We start from the raw sequence: 22,983 nt of genomic DNA on the forward strand, positions 1-22,983 counted from the left end.
GGTGAACAATGTACTTAAACTTGGACGACCATTTTTAGGGGGTCGCGGCTAAAAAGAATGAGCTAAAATGGGTCGCGGAAAGAAAAAGTTTGGGAACCGCTGCTCTAGGCAACAACTATGACGCAACGGAAATGAACCGTTCTCATGGAAACGGATCTTTTAAAGTGAGCTGTTACTCGCGCGCTGCTTGCGGCCAGCCACTGCATGACAGACAATGCTCGTATTTGGCTAAATCTGTGACGTCTAAATTCGGAAATACGGAATAAATTGTCCCAATTAGAAGGGTGGTAGGCTGATTCCTCTGAACATCAGGATGCAATTTTTCTATTGCCAATGTAGGTACATGGTAGCCTCCATTCGTCCACTTAAAACTCCACATCCATCTCATTGCCTTTACCTGAGGATAAATATTTTGGTATGAAGGGTTATATGATTAGTGTAAGGGATGATTAAGCGATTTGGAATAACCGTGGAAAAATAGAGGAATTGTTTGCTACGTCTATGAAACATCTGTCAATATGATGGAATCAGAACAGGTATTCTGGCATTTGAATATTATCCTGGTTACTAAATCGACCAAGGTATCTTCACCTGTCATCGGCGATACTTCTCCGCATTTGATATTTTATCCCTTATAGGATATCGAATCACTCTGGAATGATCTAGGTTAGTTTATGTAGAGCACTTTTTTAATTTCTTCTGGTATAATACTGAGTAGTATCTTAATTGCAATAATGGACTTCAACATTATGTCAAGGCAAGATATCTTGGCAAAAAATCTGGGATCGATTAGTCCAAGTCTTAGTGAATATGTTATTACTTCTTTTGAGTGATAGGCTTAAAAGCACTCTAGAGACTCATTCATATTTAACAGAATAGCTTAGATGAAGTATATGCTGGGTTTAACTGATTTAATTGAAAATTGCAGAAGAATGTCTTTGCTTCCAATACTCGCTTGCATGATATGAAAGGTAAATAAAAGACCACTTCTCTTAAAGTTCAATATTTTTATCTGTACACTTAAGTGAATGATTTTTCAGCAGTCATTTATAAATATCATTATCTCTCAAAACATGAATAAGAAAACAGCTGGACTCAAGATCCCTCATTTTCTTCGTGAAAGTAGCTGAAAGTTTGTTTTTTATTTTTCTTGGACACATAGATCGAATGTTTTACAATATACCTTAATCATTAGTATGAGGTGCCATCTTCATGGTTAGAATCTAACCAGCGAAGCATTTCACATTTTATTGTAAATTTACTTTGGTAGATGAAAATATTTTCGCTTGTAACCGATTACGAATAAAGGATAATATTTTTCACTCTTTTAGATTAATTTTATATTTCATGCAGAATAAATGCATGTACAATTAAACGTAATCTGCGTAATGGATAATGTAATCGACGTACAGCTTAAAATTCGCGATCTAGGTTACTAATTTTTGGCGATGATTGTTATTGCCGTTCTAGAATGTATGTAGAAATCCGTGAAAAATATTGTTATGCGATATTTTCAGGAATGGAAATGTTTACATTCCGTTTGGGAAACAACGTATTATATGCTTAGAGTTAACATTTTTCCACAAATAATTGATAATAAATAAATAAATATGAGAATTTTTATTTACAGCAAGAATATAAAAGTTTCCGTTCAATGGCCTATTATGAAAATATTTTTTTAAGGATAGTTTTAATTATTACCTTTTTCGGGTGCAACTTTTCCAGCTTGAGGTGTCTTTGCTGCAAGTCAGTTTAAATCGCTAATTAGATATCAATTGTACTGAGTGTAACCCTGCTCTAACTTGCGAATAATCAACGACACACTCTAGGATAGACATTTCCATATGTTTAGGATATGGAAATCTACTTGGAAGCACTTTATGCGATTGGAGTCTTTGTCTGGAGCTTTTCTGCTATCAATATTTTTACATTTTATTTTTATTTGTTAAGTAAATGTCATTTATTATGTTTATATTTCGTTTGTTTTATACCATTTTGATATATCTTGACTAATTTCTTGCATATATTTTGGATCATGTCTTTTGTGTCTGCTGTAGTTCACTGGTGACCTTCTTTCATGAACGTTTCTGAATTCTTCTTCGTAAATAAGTAGGGATGCTCTTTATTAGGACACCTGTACTGGTTTATGAGAAACCGACTGAAAGTTTCCGATTTGTTGCCGACTGGCTCCATCATATTATTCCATAGCTGAATGGCCACTGAAATAGAAACAACAATCGTTTGCAATGGGAAATTAAAAATCACGGACAATGTAATGTCAAAATTTTGTATAGCTCCCCTTTTTAGACCTAATATTAAGCATGGGATTGGATACCAATTATAATCTGCCTTCTTACTTGTCATATGACCCCTTTGGTTGAAATGAAAGCAGTCCATGGTCCAAATTCTTTCTTCTCTTTTCAATAACCGTAGCAGTACTGGATCCTCTGGGTCACCTATATGCTCTGGAGCGTTGAGTGACCGTATAAAAGGCTGCCATTCAACGGTAAAATCTTCTCTCCCATCATAACGTCCTCCAAAGACCTAATAAACAGGAATATAGTTTTCATTTTGGCATTGTTTAAGGCAACTTCTTTGGTCGCTGTTTTGAAGTAAGCCAAAAATTTTACAATGCCACAGATTACCATTTTTAATAATGTAAATTGGTTATCCGAAATATTGGGGCTATAGACACTCTTTAGCGCCTGCTTAGATCCGCCACTGCTCATAATAATCATTGGGATAGGTTGTGAATATTTAAGTCCAAATGCAGTGGAATCAATTTGACACAAAAGATGGTTCGCGGTTTCCCTTCGTGGAATGTTGACGTGATAGATTTAGTAATAAACGTTGTTACATTCCACACAGTATTTATGGAGAATTACCGGTTTCGATCCTTTTCAGGTCATTATCTTTCAATCAGGTTCTGTTACCTCTTGATAAAGACCTGAAAAGGCCGAAACTGGCAGAGTTATCAATAAATACTCTGTGGAATATTACAACGTTTATTTTTGAATCTGTCAATTTAATACTGTTGAATTTTCTCTGCTTTTGGATAAAAATGTCTAATAACATCTTTCATTCGTTAATTCGCTTAAGGCGTTCGATATGTGGTTGTGAAGGATAATACAGAGGTTGAGTTAGATGGAGAAGAAAATGAAAAAGGAAGTTATTATTGTTTTCATAATTATTGCTTTGCATTGGGAAATATAAATACTAAACGATATAAAGGGAAAGCTGTTTTTGCAGCCAAAACTGGATCCACACGTATGTCGATGAATAGTAAAATAAACAGTAATGCTTACTAGCTCCATTTCTGCCGCCTGGTATTTGCGAACAGTGGTACTCAATTTATGTACTCCTTCTTCATAAGAAGATTCGGTATACATACAGCGACACCCAAGTCTTCGAATAATGCTGCAAACTATTCCTGAAGTTGTTCTCGGGTTTATGGTTGCATCTGTGGCAAAGAGTCTTTTTATTTGATTTTCATAGTGGGCGTATGTATTTTACTAATTAAACTGGATTATAGTTTAAATTATCACGTGAATTTCAATAGTAAACCATAACTTCCTTACCAAATATTCCTCAGAGCCACTGTACTATTTATGTTTAGTCCGTGAGGCTTTGAACCATTTTATTGTGGGCAGGGTCATAAACTTACCTATCACTGGCAATATATTTACATATAGTCGTGGAACATTCTCGTACAGATAATCTAGAGCCTCCTGCAGATCCCTTTTATGAGCTTCTGGAGAGTGCCTCTCTTTTTCATAGCACTCAAATGTACAAACATTATTGTGCCCTGTAAGAATGTTCAGCATCTGTGGAAACACAAAGTATGGATTTGTTATTAATACAATATGAGTTCACATTTTGGATGGTAAGGGTCTGCATAGCAACTCAAATCTTATTATAGTGTTTTTAATCCGTTCTCATTTCCCAGTTAAGAAATATAGTTCCGGTTGCTAGAATTCCTTTCCTCTTTTTTCGGTCCATATATCCTACGTACGTGTAGGACTGAGGCAGTATTCTAGTGTATGTAAATGATTCTATAGGTATCCGGCCGAATTTACATTCGTCTATAATTACATCAAGGCAGATGTAGCTCATGGCTCATAATCCAATGGTCTCAATTGTTGATCCCTTATGCGAATCGAACATAAGTAGCCTATTTCTATTTCTTTTTGCTTAGTTAACGAACATATTGATGTAGGTGACCTGCTGACTTTTTATGACCAGCAATGCCAACGGTTTTAATTGCAATCGACAGTAATGAGGCTTGTAAGTTTAATGGGATGTATTTAAAACGCCTGGTTTCGGAAATTATAAATTTGAATGCGTATTTAACCTATCAATTGATATTTGATTTTGATGTGCAGATATTACTTATCATTTGGCTTGGAATAGCATTCGTATATCACTTATCATTTGGTGAGATACGGATAGTATCGTGGAGGAGGTGATTCAGGCCAGTAAATTTCTTGTAAATAGAAATAGCGAGGCTCAGTGGCCTAAGCTCATCGAATGCTAAAATATGGTATCGCTGAAGTAAAAATGCGGTTTCAATCGGAAAAATGCATCCTCCAGGGCATCAAATATTCTGAGGAGATACGAATTTGGTCGACCGGAAAAATTTGAGACGTGCGATTAAGACGTCAGTACCTATTTTTGGAGAATTATATCACCGAAAATAACATCTCAGAGTTTTAGAAAGTTTATTTTTCGACCCGAAATGACATGAATTTACGAGCATTAACGTCTCGCGTAACTTATCGGACTTAAAATCGTGGCCTATGTATTAGCAGGTGAATATATAACTCCGTTTCCGCAATATATATAGATACAATTGAAATATCATCAGCAAAAAGTCTTATTTCCATGGAATAAATTAGTCAGGAGTTCCGCAATGCTCTCACCGTACAGGTTATTACAGACCTCGTTTCTAAGATTAATAGGCTGCCTCTATATTTATTAAAACGTGCTCAAATCTTGAATTAAACACTTGAACGTCTTTTAAACACATTCTTTTTGGTTATTGGGCCTGAAAGGCTCGGGAAAGTACCAAAACGCGTACACGCCAGACCTGTTCTCGGCCGGAAACAGTTCAACTTAATTAGGACGAATTTTCATAAGTCACTCGACAAACCTTCAACTCTGATTCTATACGTACTCTTTACATTTCTCTGTCACTTACCACACTATTTAATGAATCACTGAATTAAATTCCGAATCTGCCAATATATTTCGTTTCATAATCTTCATAAATTTTCGATCAGACAATGTGTTTTCGAATATTCACATTTACTTAACATTCACATTTCATTACCTGTCATTCACTCATGTGAGAATGTTTAAATGTTTTTGTCATAGTTAAAATACTGTTCAGGTATACATCAGGTTTTATTAGATATGCATGTAATGAATTTATGTTTTGAAGATTAATTTTCAGTAGGCATTATTCTATCTTTTTATGCCCTTTTACTTTGTTGAAGTTAATGGATTAATAAATTGCTAATTTAAATTAAAGAACTAAGCAAAAGGGTTGTTAAGGGTCAAGAGTTGTTGATTAGTTACAGGATAAGATGAATCAGTCAAAGAGACAACAGCGATGTGTATAATTTGTGGTTAATAAGATCATTATTTACATCAATACTGTATCTAATTGTTATTTATGGAGCAAAAGAAGGACTAATTACAATACTACTTTCGCATAAGTCTTCATTTAGCGGCTGCCAATATATTTCGTAGCCAAATATGCGTGAATTTGTGAACAAACATCAAATATGCTTTTAATTCACGTTTATTACGTTCCATTCACGGTCATGTGGGAACGTTTAAATTTTTGTGACAATTTTCTTTTGGGTGAAATCGCAAGTACAGTTAAGAAAATCGTGTCTTTTTAACACAAATCCATCAGTTTTAGCTTTCGTTTTTTATACTTTATGTGGTTAATTTTTTATTTTCTTTTCTACTGTCAAAATTTTTGTTTCAGTTTAGTTTTAATATAACATTCTAAGGATTTATAATGGAGATGCAGAGTTTGTGATTTTCTTTTTGGTCCAGAGGCTTTAACTTCCTAGAAATTATTTCGCCACGACCTTAAAACTAAGCTCCTTACCTTCCAGTCATTTTCAAAATCATAATTATTGTCTTTTTTCATCCTTTGCACGAATAATTTGGACATAAGCAACAAATCGGCAGTTCGGGTTCCTGGTCCAGCCACATTCAATGCACCTTCTCCGTTTGACAAAAGGCCTCTTCCATAGGCATAGCCTCTCAAGTTTGGATTGAACACTTTGATAATGTTTGGTAAGGTCGTAAATTCATGCCATGTACCTTGGCCACCTGCAGCGGAAATGAAATCAGTTTCATTACGTTTCTTAGAAGTCTAAATTTTTATAAGCAAATATTTAGCGCATAATTTGTAGGGAGAGGTAAATGAATTGAGTTATTAGGTGTGAAAAATGGTGATACATTCGTATTATTACGAGTAAACCCGGAAAACCATCACCAAATAAATAACCGCGGAAGCCTCCGTAATAATTCATTCGTATTATTTTTTATTTAGTCCTAATACTTATAGTGGAATGCAAAAAAGCTGTTTATAATCACTGAAAACAAATATAAGTTGTTTAAATAAGTGTTTTAATTATCTTAAACCATAGTTTTCATACATTTATTACGAGAGACTTTTTACTCACCTTAATTTTCAACTACTGAAAGCTATGTCTGAAGATTTTCGCAGCTTCTTTTATGAATCTTGCTGGTTGCTTTTGGGAAATGCTGCGTAGGTAATATTTTCTTACTAGAAGTGTCACTCATCCTCCTGGGAGCGTTTTCAAGAGAATGAGAGAGAAAACGTTCTAGTCCCGATCTTATATAGGTTTCGATAACCCATTGTTGACCAGATTTGATTTTCCTTTGACGAACTTAATAGTCGACGTCAAAATAGCGAAAAGGTTAAAATAGTTTCAATAGGATATATAGTTATAGAAGGGATGGATATAACCTCAGCCGCATATGGAGAGGGATCCTGACCCAATTTAATGGCCAAAGGCTATCGCCTTCCGTGGGAAATTCAAATCGGGTCAACAATGAGGTAACGTAATCTATATAAGACCGGGACGAGAACGTTTTCCCTCTCATTTCCTTGAAAACGCTCCCAGTGGGAGGAGTGAAACGTGGAGTAAGAAAACGTTACCTACGCAGCATTTCCCGAAAGCAAAATGCAAGATTAACTGAAAGCTATATTTCTTTTATGCCGATTTTGAATTTAAAATCAATAGAAAGCCATTTTAATATGCCTACGTAAATGACTTTCTGTTAGAGAAAAATTACACCATTATTACTCTCTCTGAAATAAAATCTGCTCTACATTCATAGTGCCAGTGGCGCCGACTCCATGGGGCTTGAGGGGGCTCGGACCCCCCCAAAAATTCGTTATCGGTGTGAGGAAAAAATGTTTCAGGCTTGCCAATTTTCCCCGGAGTGTCCAGATATCGAGATTCGAGTTATCAGGGTTCTAATTTGGATCATATGACTCTTCTAAAATGCTTAAAAAACTAAAAGTAACTACTTATAAAATTTCCCGGGGCAAGATCCCCGGTTTGGCCCCCCCAATATTTTTTGTAAGTCGGCATCCCTGATTAAAACTAACAGTGAAGTATGTGTGGTAGGTGCAGGCGCATTAATGCATGCAGTACAGAGATGGCTGGAATTAGGAGTACGGTCAGGGGGCAAAGATTATTTTGCCCCCACCTTCTGTTTCCGCCTCCCTCCCTCCCCCAAAACTCAAATATAATACACCCGTGAGATAATTTTTGAAACTATACACCGCATGTCTACTATTGAGAAGCTTTATTACCATTATCGTTTAATAATATATAAATTAATAATTTTTGTTGAATAATTTAATTAGAAAAATTCAAATAACTTTTTGAATAAACTTTTAAAAATTTTCCGCCCCATGAAATACGCCGCCCGGGGCACGTGCCCCCTCTGCCCCACCCTAGTTCCGGAGTAGCCTGAGTACAGGTTTACAAGCGTTTAGTGTGTGCTCATATACATCTACACACTACCTCGCTAGCCACCTTAAAAGGCGTGTAGCAGAGGGAGTTTGGACAACAGCCGTTTAATATTAAAAGCAAATGCTCTAACAAAATGGGGATTGGGTTGATGTGTTGGCTAGATTGTTGGCTTCCTATCCCGTGGGATCGGGTTCAAATCCCGGCAGTAGTAGAGAATTTTCATAGACTGCCCGATCACTGCTTGAATGTAGTGTGGAGGACATTTAAAGCGTAACACTACATCCGTCGGATGGGACGCTAAGCCGTGCTCCTCTTAAGATCAGGCTTATGCCGACGCCTGATTTCTCTCTATCCTTCCTTCCATACCCTTCCCTCATGGAGCAAAAGACCTCAGCTGTCGGTCGCCTCCTCCAAATACAATACCATCGAATAAAGTTTCGAAAACCTTTATTAAAGTCCTTTATGGTTCGGGGGAAAAACGTATTTCCATATATATCCGTTAAGCAAAATATCTCTCTTACTATTTACTAAAGTAATTTATCGCTGTTTTAAGTCGTGTCGTAATGTCATATAGGTTAAATTTAAAGGGTTCATTGCACAATTACATATCCGTGGTCTTCTCACCTCCGAGGAAGGAAACCCCCCTGTCGTCGATGAATATGCCCATAGCGGTCGTCTCCCTCGCTCCGTTCGCCGTCACCAGTGAGTCTCCCATCGCACTGATGACGTCTATGTCTCCGGGACGCAGTCTGTGCACGCTCGTGGGACGGGTTTTCGATCTCATCTCCAGGTTGTCCGAGTTTGCCTCGCAAGGATGTGGCGTTGATGAGGGCACTCTGTCTTGCAGCGTTTTTATGTACCCGTGATCCGGGGGGTATGTGACGTGGGATGCATCCTAGGAAAAAGAAAACAAATCTATTTGCAAAAGCACTCTGTCTGCGTCCCATTTAATGATGAATTTACAGGGATCGAGGAATTGGAAAGAGAGAAAAACTGAAATAGTAATGTGGACATCAGGAGGAGTATTACGGAGGCGGAAGAAGATTATTTTTAACAAATTTTATCCCAATAATCGTCAACTGTGCATGCATGCAGTGCTTTTGAATGTTCTCTAATGGCCTTTTTCCAATCCACTCAGTATGCACTCATTCCCTTGTTCCCTTTCTCCCTTGCACCCTGCTCCCTTACTCAAGGTCAGTAAAAGACTTTTACTGAACTTACCCTTACCATAGAGCTTCTATGGCCCTTACTAATGCTCTACTGGCGCCATAAAGTGTGAACGGAAATAATGCGAACTATTGACAGTAACGAAATGTGACGCGCGGGGTGGTGTTAGCACATCTGGTGGTTGATTTAAGAATCAATTTCACCTTTATACATATATTTTTACATGTGAAGAGCAAGAATTCACAATGCCGACATAATATTACGTAAAAGAGCTCGCATAATAAACACACAATTACTTAAAACTCCAGTTCAAGATTTCTAAGTTTTCCATTGCCACCTCGTCCACTTCCCACGAGGGCACGTTAACGAGGGAGCATCCGCGTTCCCTTGTTCACTTACCCTTCGTTCCCTTGTTCACTTACCCTTCGTTCCCTTGTTCACTTACCCTTCGTTCCCTTGTTCACTTACCCTTCGTTCCCTTGTTCACTTACCCTTCGTTCCCTTGTTCACTTACCCTTCGTTCCCTTGTTCACTTACCCTTCGTTCCCTTGTTCACTTACCCTTCGTTCCCTTGTTCACTTACCCTTCGTTCCCTTGTTCACTTACCCTTCGTTCCCTTGTTCACTTACCCTTCGTTCCCTTGTTCACTTACCCTTCGTTCCCTTGCGCCCTCGTCGTCGACCTGTGGGAAGAACTACATCGGCGAAACAGGCAGATCGGTTAAAACACGTCTAGAGGAGCACGAGAGAGCAATTCGACTGGGGCAGTCAACGAAGTCCGCGGTAGCCGAACACGCAGCGCTGGGCCACACAATCGACCTTAAGGATGCAAAAATTGTTGCGAGACTGAAAGGATTTAAACAGAGACTCGTAAGAGAAGCAATAGAAATATCTAAAGAGGAGAAAAACAACTTCAACAGAGACACTGGCCTCAAAATCAGCCGTACTTGGCAACCTGTAATCGGCAAAAATAATCGACAACCTACTCCTCCTACCTCTCACTCCCCTCCCCCCACCATCTGACACGTATATATATCAATTTTAAATCCCACCTCTTCAGATTCCCTTGAGAAAGCGGCCAGCATCGGTCGGGAAACGTTGGGGCCACCCAAAATCTGACGCGGCGACATAGCCCAAAAGTTTTAATTCAACACAACTCTGTATAAGAAGTTAAAACACGTTAAAAAGGCGTTTCTTGCCACGAAAAATGGTTGAATTTATTCTGAAAAATGCCTACCCTAGAGCCATAAGTTTGAATATTTAATGTAATTTGAGCATTTAATGCCATTGAGCAAACAAATTGGTTAAATCTTTCTTCAAGTATAAAATATCCAATTTTCCACGTACATCTGCCTGTGTTGGAAAGAAGGCTTCCGCGGAGTGGTGTAAATGATTGGCTGTTTTCAGGTTCTCTTCCGCGTCTGTTAGGTCACTTCGGACCTTAAGAAGCAAACTGCAACGTTTGCGAAACATGTCGTCGCCTGAGATTAACGGACGCGGAAGAGAACCTGAAAGCAGCCAATCATGTATCTGCCTATGATTTCCATTCATATTTACTCTATAGCATTCCTACTGATGATTGGCAGTTCACATGAGAGTTTGTTCCGCAGTAGGTGGGGAGTAGGGTATCACTATTTTGACCAAATCCTATTGTTTAAGGTTTTAGTTTACCAGTGGCGTAGCTATTGGGGGGGGGGGGGGGGATGAAGGGGATAGGTGCCCCCAAAGCCTCAGAGAAATAAAAAAAATCTTCAAAACCATTGTCTAGGTTTGACTCATAATAACTTTATCTGGTAAAAGTTGAAGATCATTTATTAATATCATGGCAGTGAGACGAGTCATTGAATACCTACCGGTGACTAACTCCTGGACTCCCCGTTGCCTAGGGGGTCTCCCTCCCAGCCCTCCCCCACCCCCTTCGATCCCCCCATAAAGCATATTCCTAATTACGCCTCTTTAGTTTAATGTAACTTGTTACTGCCACTTTTACCCTCATTTCTCTGTCAGATCACTCCTTTTATTTCAACATTCGTTTCTCCTCCTACCTCCCATATCTTACGCCTCCTCCATATTCTTTCCGCCTACACACATGCCTTTTTCGTGCGGCTCTTAAATCACGTACTGTGTCTCTGTCTGTTTTCATCATATTGACCCAAGTGTCCGTGATCTATTGTTTCTCCATTCATTCATGATATTAATTCGAAATTATAATGGTATATCTTTTTTCTTCAAACGTCTTCGCGACTTTTACTGTTGGGAAATATCACTATATTCCTCTCCGATTCTCTGTGCCTCGGGATTTTTCCGCAATTTTTAATTAACGTTCGAATCGAAAAAGGAAATAAGTTACGACACATCCGTGTCCTTTTCCATTGCTGAATTATTCCCAGCATGATTCTTTTTCTGGTGGTTGCTACCGTCATTGCCTGACAGACTAATCCATATCAAAGGCCTTTCTGTGTGTCTGTATTTGTCGAGAATACTTTTATAGCTCCCCTCAAGGTGAATGACTCTCGTGTGAAATATTTTTGGTTTCTAACTGAACTAAGTTAGCATTGGTATTTATTATAGGTGATCTATTAGTTGAGATAGCTTCAAATGGAAGCATGTTGCCCATGTGTTTTGTTTTTAAATCTGGTGTACCTGCCGGGCCGGTTGTGGACATTTTTCTAGGGTAAGCGAACAACATTCCGCTCCCCCCCCCCCCCCATCAAGAATAACCTGAGAGGTATTAGGGATTCTCTCTGGATACATTTTAAAATTGATACAAATACTTAAGGAATAAGGGTCGAGACTAAAATATCAGCGTAAACGCATTGCGTACTTGCTCGTGCACATTGAATGTGACATTTTTAGAGCTTAAAAAACGATAATACATAAAAATTCAGAGTAAAAATTGTAAATAAAGCAGTAAATACAACAAAAGTCAGCTTTCAAGAAATTCAACCATTTATTTACGCATATATTGCTGAACATTGGACCATTGGCGGCTGGTGGTTATATATCCAGGGGGTGCATTAGAGAAGATATACGATAATGAAAAAGGGCATGAAGTTCATATGAATGCTGCTAAATGGCAATAAATGATTTGACGGACTAGGATCCTGTGCGCAGGTAGTGTAGGTGGCAGCTACACCGCTACATTAGTTACCAGATATGCGCGTGCGCACTCGCGTTGTGTTGAGTCTACTCCCAGTACCCATTTGAACATGGCATGGCCCCCCCAGCTAACCTCGTCCCGCCCGAGCACCCTCAAGCGATCGCATTGACCGAAAATGCGGCCGGCGCGATGCCACGGGATCGCACGTTTGTAGAGCGGTGAATTCGCCAAGGAGATAGCTGTAGCGTTTGGAGCTTCATATTTCATCCATATGATATCCAGGATTTTTATCTATCTCATCGTAAAGGAATGGTTCTCTTTTATAATTCATTAATTTTTGGGTGTGCACTTGCTAACATGCGTATATGCACGCGCCGCCACTGCATTGGACTGAGCGCTTAGGCGATACCTATTGCTTGGCGCTTTACGCGGCCGCGTATTTCGCTTACCGCTTAAACCGGCTCTGTGTATCTCCCGCCTATTTCCAATCATCCTTCACTTCTTTCCATCACTGGATTCAGCATCCTCTCTCCATTCCACCTAAGCCAAACAATTTTTCATGGAGAATTATATACTACTTCATATTAACAGCACTTCAGATCAGGGGCGCAGCCTGGAATTAAGGCTGGGGGAGGTTTAGGTGCAACTAGGTGTGTGGGGGTTTAGTATACCCACCAGGATAAGCGGTAGGTGCGAGATTAGTAAATTGCGGAATTATAATATAAATGGTTCAAAATGGTGAGTTTTACGGCTTTCTGAGGGATACTTTATTAACACTTACGCAATGCTATTAGTATTATCAATCTAATTAAGTAAAATGGATTAAACTTAAAAATTTCTCTGAGCTCTGGGGGGGGGTTTATCCCACAAACCCCCCCTCGCTGCGCCACTGCTTCTGATACCTACTCTTTTCGTTCCCCCCGTTCATCTCTCTTCATTCAAGCACTCCCTCAGTCCCCTTAAAAATTTCTCCTTACCTTTGTACTCACATTTAGAACGCTTGTCTACTCTAACCGCACGCATCAATTCATTCGGGGTTAAAGTTTGATAGCCTGTCCTACCGGAGAGTGGGGTACCTACGCTACATTTTACGTCCAGCATTAACTAATGAATGTAAACTTCCATCCTTAGCATTCGTATAATCGGGTGAAAATATATACTTTTAAAAAAAAACTTGGAAATTTTTCAAATCTCCCGTAAACGTCCTCCCCAAGTTTTTTTTATCTCTGGCTCAGCTTGCGCTGTAGTATTCTTATACAGTGGCACTGTGTGTCAGTGCATGAGAATAATACAGCAATCAAGCAAGACATTTTTGAATATCTCTGAGAAAGATGACCTAACCTAATGTTTCTCCTTTATAGCAAGTGCTTCTGATTTTTCATATTCTGTTGCCCACTTATTGAGAAATCTGGCGTAGCGGAAATTCAGTGCAAATATCAGCAGTGACGAAAAGTTACGTCAAGGCAACGTAATCACAAACCAGTTTCTCGTTTTATTGTCCCGGCTAATTTGTGAGAAAACCGGATTTTTTGGCAGTCTGGGTTAAAAACAGGAAGGTCGAGTGACGCCTTTCACCAAACTTTAATATCTGCTGCTCCTAAAGAAGAGGGAGAAAACAGTTACGTTTCCTTCTCCCTCCTTTTAAGTTTCATTTTTTATTCATGTATGAGAATGAATGGCTTTCTCTGGTTAAAAAAAACCTTCAATGCGAAAAATAGCCAAAATTAACAATTGGCGATTGGCAATAACTGTTGGCGATTGATTACTATGGCTGGAGAGTTCGTGAAATAGTAAAAGAGCAGTTAAACTTAAAACTGAGGCATAATGAAAGGAGCTTGGCCTTGGTTTTCACAGCTTATCAGCAAAAGATGCTAATGAGAATGTCATTAGGGTTATGCCACCTCAATTAAACATACGATTGTCCCTTAAGATCTCGAAATTCGGTAAAAATTTCGCTTACGCATATATTAACCTCAAACTAAGTAAGGCAACGCCGTTTTGACAAAAATCCAGCATATACTATACCACTAAAAATTGGTGTCATTAGCAAAGTCTAGTTTTTAAAAGGAGTTAAAAATCAGATATCTATGGTGATTGAGAACAAAGAAACATGAGATCAAGAAAATTGAATGTAATTTTTTAGGAAGAAATGCTAGTGAAAATGCGCAAAATAAGCATAAGTAATACCTTTAATTTTTAATAACGGTCTTGGATTATTTTTTTGGGGTAAAAACGCCACCATTCAGAAAATTTTATCAAAATTTGAGACTACAAGGGTAAACCGTTTGTTGAATGGATTTGAAATGACGCATTTGAAGTTTGCCTGATTGTAGTGATTTCCATTTCTCTTCTTGGATAGATCTTCCACTTTATTGATGCCCAATTAGGATTGGAGAATGTGAAAGAAACATTCCACATCTACCTGAAAACTTATATGAGTGAATATTTTCAACCTTGGTCATGCCCCCGCAGTTACGGCGTGCACATTTAGAAGGATTAATGGGAAGAATAACTGTCACTCGCCATCGAATAGCAAAAATTTACGCTCCGTCTTTATTATCTTAAATACTTCATGTAACATAGTCTAGTTAAATCAACTCTGTATACCAGGTTATAAACAGCGAAATAAAATTATTATCAAGTAAGTTCAACAGATTCAAGCTTCAATCGGTGGAAGTTGGAGACATATTTATATAAATAAAAGATTGTGGCACTTGTCCACAAAATTTTTTACTGGGCACAACGTGTTTCGGCTCAAAATGCCATAGTCTGGAACAAACAAGATAATCAAAGAATTTTGAATTTATGAAGGGTTCATTAAATTACTCGGGGATTTCCCGTAAGGTAGGATTTACTCGTTACAAGCAAATATTTCAGATTTTTTTACCTTTTACTTGATAGTCTCTCACGGAGTTACATGACACTAGTTCTCTGGAGACCATTTTTTATCCTCGCATCAACAAACCATCTCTACTGATTTGTTCCCCTTCGACCTTTGATTCACACTAACAAAAAATTAAAATCCTGCTAGATCCGTGCTAGGAGGTCATATCTATATTAAAGATCTTTTACTTGATTTTACAACGTAAGTGGATGGAGAATCCGGAGCGATTAACATTGTAATTCAAATTTTCAAGTTGATGCGCGCTTTTTACATAGATTTTCCTAATTATATAGGGTATTCCGGCGGTTTAGCTAGATTCACATGGAGCCATAAAAGATTCACTTTCCAACAACCGTCAAGTACGGTATTCCTGGTAGCCAGCAGACGGCTATACTGTGATGTGCCGAACGGCCGAAAATTCGATCTTAATTTCGGGGTCATAGACGGTCGCGGATCATGTCTTCTCTATAGGTGTTGTTGTATACGTGGTGATAATATCTTGACGTAACTCGTTGACTTTTTTATAATCCTGTATAAACACAGAAATTGGGCGGAAAAAAGGTAAGTATGCCATTTTTTATCGTATCTGTCACAAATACGACAAATAAGCCGTGAAAGTTTATGGGCATTGACAATTACAAACCGTTTAATATAATTAAGAATATTTAGGTTTCATTGCATTACTACAAAAGGTGTGCCGTTAATTTTAATATGCCGAGTTTCGAAAAGAAATCAATTCTGTCAATTTTTGCTTCATTTTTTCAACTTTTTGACGCAATACATTTTTGTTAACAAATGCAACCTGCGAAAAATGGTATACCTCAAAACATGCAATAATATATCGTTAGCGGCTGTGTAGTTTCATCTTTGGTTCTAAAAAAAACATGTTTAAGGTTTTGGCCAGCTTTTTTTTAGATTTCAGCCCACTGTGCACTTGTTCCTCCCACACAAATTGAAATCCTCTCTTCAATTATCAGCAAGATTTATTCCCTCTCATTCTATCTACCAATTCGATCGATGGATTTTTCTTCCTCTTTGGAAAATCCACTAGGATCGGTAGAAAATTAATTGCATATGCTTGGTTTCGCTAATAGTAGGGCCCCCTTCGCTTCTATAGCGTTGGGGTGTTTTTCCCTCGTCCCCTCCCTTCCGCTCCTATCCTTTCCCAGAGGCGTCGGCGGGCTCCCCTCGCGGCGGCGCCTCTTTCCTTTTTCCTACCTCTCCAGCCCCTCCCCGGGTGATCGGGCGTATAAGCCACGGGCTTGGGTCCCGGCCGAGTGCGTTGTATCCTTAAGAGGGTTCACCTAGAACCCTCATAGTCTCTCCCTCTCATTCCATATATTCATTCCTATTCTCTTTATCCCTATTCTCCGCTTGTCTGCCATTTTCCCCACAGTTTCATGTATGTCCCTCTCTGCCTCTATTCGTCTGTCTCATCCGCATGTCCTGTAGAAGTTTCCCACCTTCACCCGCCATGTTAAGCGCTTCATCCTTCCTCTTCATTGAAGTCCACTTCACCTTCCAAACTCTCATAATACCTTCATATCGAGCGCCTCCTGTCTTTACTCGTCCTCTTTCCACAGCGTCCAAGTTTCCCCCCATAGGTGCAAAAATCGTAATCGTCTTCAAAGGAAAATCAGGACTGGATTGAAACGAAAGTTTTCAACTGAATAAAAAAACCACGAATAATGAAATTAGTGTAAGACATGTAACTAAAATAATTTTTTCTGCAAATAATTTTAATAACTAATAAAGCGCTGTTATCGTTTTCTTGAAACGTTGATTTTATTCACTTTTTCCATGCTTAAATGATGCAAATTGACCAACCATGGCTTGCCCCCTCCCCCTAATTTTGATCCTGGGTACGCTCTTGCTACACTCCCAGAATAAACTATTCGCTAAGCTTCACTTAATACTCCCATTTAAATATCCTCTCTTGACCTCAGTTATATTCATGAACGCGCTTAAGATTGCGCAAACCTTTTCTTAACATCCCCGCTATTGTGGAAGTTTCCTTCTAAAGCACTGCTGAAATAGTTGAAGTGCTACATCTCCTCTATTTTGGGCCTATATATTTTCATGCTTAGCTTCTTTAATGTGCGACATATTTCCGTCATAATTTTAGGAACTCTTAAAATCCATTTTTCCGATACTAAGGGAAATGTTAAAGGTCCTATATCCCCGTTTTATTTATCTTAAGTAGTAAACTTCGCTTATTTAATTTGATGAATACAAATTCGTTCCCATTCCCTTACTTGACGGGTGTGCAAAGTTTTCAGAGCTCAGCGAAATCTTTGCAAATCGCTGACACTCAAGAACTCCGCAGTTGATGGAGATGATTGGAAACCAGTAGAATGCCAACTATTTCATCAATGGGGAACGTTCACAGCTTTTTTTAAATTACTATAATAAGACGGTCCCAACCGCAAATGTACTCGCCGAAAATGTGGCGGATTAAAAATGTTTTATCTGAGTTATGAGTCTTTAAAAATTAATATTCATCGGCTACTTGAAAACACGACAACATCGGAGCGTGACGTCACGGTACGGTATCCAATGATGACAGAATGATGAAGTTAATAGAAAATCTGAATATGCAGGGGCTCAAACGCAAATTTGTGCGAAAATAATTGCAACTTTTACTTCGATATCATGCATTCAAGGCTCTACCGCTCTCCTCTTACCAAAGTGAATGGTGTACCGTCCGGTGACGTCAAAAGGCACTTCAGGTCACGTGACTTCAAGCGATATTCAAGCTTTTTTAATTAGCATTTAATTACGTTTGTGAAATACTAGGAGAGTTTTGGATTATATATTTGGGCTCGTGAGAAAATTGTCTATTCAGTGAGATTTCCTTGCATGATGAACAAATTTCATGCATGTTCCCCATTCTAGGCACGTCAGTCGAGGCAGGAGGACAATTGTTGGTGGATTGAGGAAGTACATTCACTGAGCGTTAGCAATCGTGGCCGCAGCGAAAGGTAACGAATTCCATTGTGTTGTCCGATCAAGCCTCCGGCACTATTTCGCTGACTGTTTCGTTGAAATTCATTACGCCTTGCCTTATGTGGGGACAGCAGGGTGGGCTTCTTTTGGTACCAAAATCGGCCAATGGGTGTGTATTGAATTTTTTTGTGCTTACCAGTATTTTAATTCTTGTATTCTTATTTAATTTTAATTCTTTATATATAAGAGAAATGGACACTCAAGAATACCTATCTCATCAAAACGCATGACCATACAATGAAACATGTTGAATTTGAGAATGGATTTATATCAATAAATATCTCTGTGTCTACTCCAAATGATGCCTCTACATATGCTAATACCTAACACCAAGTATCCATTCACGAACTTTGTAGTCAAAAAGTTCAATGAAATCTGTGATGCTGTACTATTAAGAAAATTTCATTACAATCCTACATCCTCGAGAAAATATTGCTTTGCTGCAGATAATATGACTATGAATGAAAGTATGTTTTACTTTTTTATTGCTGCCTTTCATTACGAGATCCTAAATCATAATTGTAAACATTCAAATGCGTAGTCGAAAACGAAACAAAAACTCACTAGTTTCAAAATGACAGTAACAGGAAAATGTTAAACGTGATATGGAGGCATGTGGAAAGAGTAAATTGCAATTTTGGAATGAAAACGCTTAAAATACAATGCAACGTATAGAAACTAGCATTTGGCTGGCCAAACGACATGAAAATAAAGTCTTTACCTACGAAGACCATTGACGCCAATATGAACACATAACTAACCTAAGAGCTGAATAAATAGCTTGTATTCAAAATCAACATAAATTATGCCAACCTGTTCAACCACTTACTGTGCTGTAATTATCACTATCATAAAAATTCCCTAGGTAGTATAACTACCGATACAGTTCAACTGTAGAATTGTAATGGGTCATCTCATCAATAATGACTCGATATATTTTCAGAGAAAAGAGATATATTACGTATCTGGATATTTCTTGAAACGCGCCTGCCTGCTGTTGTGTTCTCGCCAAAAAAAATACTTCCTATTATTTTCCTTAACCCAAATATCTTCATATTTCAACTTCAACAACCGCCGGTGCGGCCTTATTTATTCATCCGTAAAGGACACCTTTGCCCCTAAGTGAGCTCCGGTTGGGCGCTTTAAGGTAAAGTGATGATTCGGCCATTTTTCTCCCAAAGTGGCGTTTATGAAACGGAAAAGGCAGATTTTAGCACATCTGAAGTTTACTTTAACCTAAAGTGCCGTCTATGAATCGCACCCTTAGTCTGAAGTGAGCGTGCAAAGATTCTGCGTCTAACGCACAAAACTACATTCCTGTAGCACTTGGTACGACTGAAATAAACCCTAAATTGTGACTGCGCAAAATGTAGACAGACCGACACGCTACAAAATTAATTTGTATATAGATGGGCGTTTGGGCTCATTATGTACCGGAAATGATCTCGTACGATTCAAACAATCTGGTACGCGACACCACGCCGATGCTGACTACTCACCCAGAATTTGGGGGGCACATTTGATTTGCTCTCGGATCTGATCTGGTTCGCATCGCTGTCTATCCTCCTCGGCGTAGCGGGTGCTGCAACCGGAGCTGCCGCGGATGCGAGAAGTGCAAGGACGAAGCACGTCTCCCACGGTCCATGCTCTCGCCGTGTGCGGTGTCGTGCACGCACCGCGATCTTCATTTCGACTCCCCGTGGCGCAGATTTCCGTCGTCGGTGGATGGATGGATGGCCCGCGTGGCGGCGACGCGGACGGGTGACGCGAACTTTCGTCTCTTGCTACTTGACGGAGTGAGTAACTCCCTTTGGAAGAAGATTAGGTCGAGCCGAGTTGCAAGGCGGTCCTCCGGGAGGAGGTGGTCCCGTAGAAAGTGAAAACGTTATATTCGACGCATTCGCCCGCCTTTCTCCCTCCCCCTTACTCACCGCCGACTGCCGACCGTCTGGTTTTCCTCGGGCGGGTGACTTCATACGTCACACTGTATACGAATTTCGGGAAAAAAACTTCCTGGAAAGTGTTCTTTTTTCCGGTTTTCTATTAGCGGGTGGACTAAATATCCCTGACCTTTCCGTAAAGACGGGCTTGATTCCTATTGCTTAGGTTTGTTTACCGTTACTTACAATGTGGGAATTTAAAAAAATTAATAACGTCAGCACTGGATGAGTTACGCAAATTATTTTGTGATTTCAGACCCTAACGTATCAAAAGGGACATTTGGATCAAGGAATGTGGTAGATACGACTTACCCCAGGGATGTAGCGTGGAATTTCACCTTTAAATTCGATAAAAGTTTCACTACGACATTATTTTTCTTAATGCATGGTTTCATCCTGTGTGCCTCACATAATAACTGATAAATTCAGATCAAAATCACACAGTAAAACTGATAATGAGGGTAATACTGATTTAGGAAATAACTGCTAATTATTTTAAAGTTTCGACGTACAAAGTATCGAAGAATTATGCTGCTTCCAAACTTGTACCGTGTAAAACTACTTTTGAAACTTTTCTTGTTTGAAGCTATCGCGGGTCGTTGTAGCTTTTGCTGATGTTTTATCGGATGTACCCCGCGTATTTTTTCGGTTTTTGCCCGACGTTTCGTGGTCGTTGCTGGTCACTCACTTTTCCATAAGTAATGAACTAAATCCTCCCGTACTTTCCGTAAAAAAAGGATTTGAGTCCAATCGCATAGGCATGTTACCGTCTCTTGCACTGCGAATTTTTTAAATGAATAAAGTCAGCACTGAACGAGTTCAGCAAAATATCTTCTGATTTATCCTCACGTATCAAAAGGAATTTCTGGATCTGGAAATATGGTAGATACAAAATACCCTCGGTAGGTAGCGTGTAAATAGGGTGGTTTCCTATTATTTTTTTATTGCCTAAATCGAAAGATTATTACTTCTGGAGTACGCATTTCATGCTTTCAGATTTTTAAATGACGATATATATTTTTCGCGATTAAATGAAAAGTGAAATTTTCTAGAGCGCGAAAACGCGACGGCTAAGTATGAATGCTCGGAAAAGCCCGTGTGACGTCATTCTGGTTCCCGCGGTCCCGTGTGAGGTGATCTTGGGGCGAGGATATGTACGCCGCTGCGATGCAGGCTGCTAGCAGGTAGCAGAGTACCCGGCTAGCAGGTAGCAATTGGCTTAAATAAGGATTATTAATACCCTATCAAACGAAGGAAACTTTCCGACCATAGGCAATTTTAATAGGTGATCATTAAGTGATGTATCCCTGAGCTCTGTGCCTCATGCATGCATTGGTAATCTCAGGCGATGTAAATCTCCTAATTGCCATTCGTCTAAACTGGGATTTCTAAAACCAAATAATTGTATATTATGAATATAGTAATGGTGGGTAACAAATCGCAATCAATGCCTTTCGTTTTCTTTGATGAAGGAAACTACCCTATTCACCTTCACATTCGATAAAAGTGTTATAACAATATTATATTTCGTAATGCATGGTGTAATCCTCTGTGCGTTTCTATGTGCCTTTAATAATGATTAATATATTCTGATCAAAATCGGACATTAAAACTGATTGTGGTGAGGCGTAACACAATTGGTAACAATTTAAGAAAAAAATGCTACTTTTAGGTGTTAATTATGACTGCTAATAAAAATATTTTTATTTTCATACTTCGGAAAAGTGAAAGTAATTAACAGATGACGTATTGTGCTGGATTCAAACCTGTACTGTCGAAAAATACTATTGAGACTTGAAATTGAGATGTAATTGAACAGGTTTACAGAAGATATCCAGTTTTTCGGGTATAGTCACCAATACTCTCGACGCACTGGACTACCTCAATGTGAGCTCAGTCAACCAGGCCAGTCCACGAAGTTGGGAACCGAGGGAAGATCTTAAGCTACAGTAGCTAGCTGTGAAGAGAGAGAGAGAGAGTAACGCTCTCCTCGTGAGGAATGTGAAGTATAATGGAAGACGGAATGGACCATTATGGAAAAGGAAAATCTTGTGACCTCGCGGGATCTCACCTTTGAGGTCTGGTCTGCAAGTGATGGACATTTACACTCATCATCCGTGAGTTTACTACATAAAGCGTTGTTCATTCCACAACCAGAGTCATAGAGGCCGCTGTATACGGCGAATGATTTCATTCGCATGATCATTCACCGTGTATGATGGAACAATTCGCGAATGATCCGTCATGCGCATGATCATTCAGTGAAAATTAGAACATGTTCTAATTTGCTCGCATGATCCTGTGAATGATCACGTGATCATTCGGCATGATCATGCGCATAATCATTCACTGTGTATGACGTAAAAATTTGCGAATGAACCTTCATGCGCATGCTCATTCAGTGAAAATTAGAACATGTTCTATTTTGCTCGCATGATCCTGTGAATGATCACGTAATCATTCGGCATGGTCATTCGCATGATCATTCACCGTGTATAGCGGCCTTAAGAACTGCTTAGAAGAAACAGTTTATGCCCGAGTTAGAACGAAAAGGGAAACCACCTAACTTGGAATTGTTGGGGAAGCGAGGTTAGTTTTTAAATTTCGTTTATTGACCGCGGTGATATTGGTCTGAATGTCTTATTCAATGTAACCATCTCAAGACTGGTATCAGTGGTTATCCAGTCTGCTATATCTTGCGCCTCGCTTTTCATATGATCATGCTATTTCTTTTTCTTACTCCTAGCTTTCAGTATAAAAAAATAAATAGATACCTATGCTTGAATGGAACCGAGAGAAAGAATATTGCAGTAATATGAATTTTCATGTTCTTGAACGAAATTGGAACCAATCCAAT

The 22,983-nt window shown here is 39.0% G+C and overlaps 1 protein-coding gene across 1 annotated transcript; it reads right to left on the reverse strand.

The window, feature by feature from the left end:
* Nucleotides 1-1,082: 1,082 nt before the first annotated feature.
* LOC124160555 (phospholipase B1, membrane-associated-like) lies at nucleotides 1,083-20,048 on the reverse strand. Its single transcript, XM_046536420.1, has 7 exons — nucleotides 19,686-20,048; nucleotides 8,655-8,925; nucleotides 6,122-6,348; nucleotides 3,665-3,824; nucleotides 3,306-3,460; nucleotides 2,358-2,544; nucleotides 1,083-2,219 (listed from the first exon to the last, which is right to left on the reverse strand). Exons 1-7 carry the CDS (start codon nucleotides 19,872-19,874, stop codon nucleotides 2,059-2,061), a joined length of 1,350 nt encoding a protein of 449 aa, XP_046392376.1. The 5' UTR covers nucleotides 19,875-20,048; the 3' UTR covers nucleotides 1,083-2,058.
* Nucleotides 20,049-22,983: the final 2,935 nt, after the last annotated feature.

This window comes from Ischnura elegans, chromosome 6 (genome assembly GCF_921293095.1).
Source record: "Ischnura elegans chromosome 6, ioIscEleg1.1, whole genome shotgun sequence".
Taxonomy (NCBI): Eukaryota; Metazoa; Arthropoda; class Insecta; order Odonata; family Coenagrionidae; genus Ischnura; species Ischnura elegans.

Coding starts and splice junctions, on each gene's coding strand:
- LOC124160555 (XM_046536420.1), bottom strand. CDS start 19,874: ATGAAGATCGCGGTGCGTGCACGACACCGCACACGGCGAGAGCATGGA. Junction 3,825..6,121: donor ATTTTGAAAATGACTGGAAG/GTAAGGAGCTTA, acceptor GTGTTTCCACAG/ATGCTGAACATTCTTACAGG. Junction 2,220..2,357: donor CCAAAGGGGTCATATGACAA/GTAAGAAGGCAG, acceptor TTTCTATTTCAG/TGGCCATTCAGCTATGGAAT.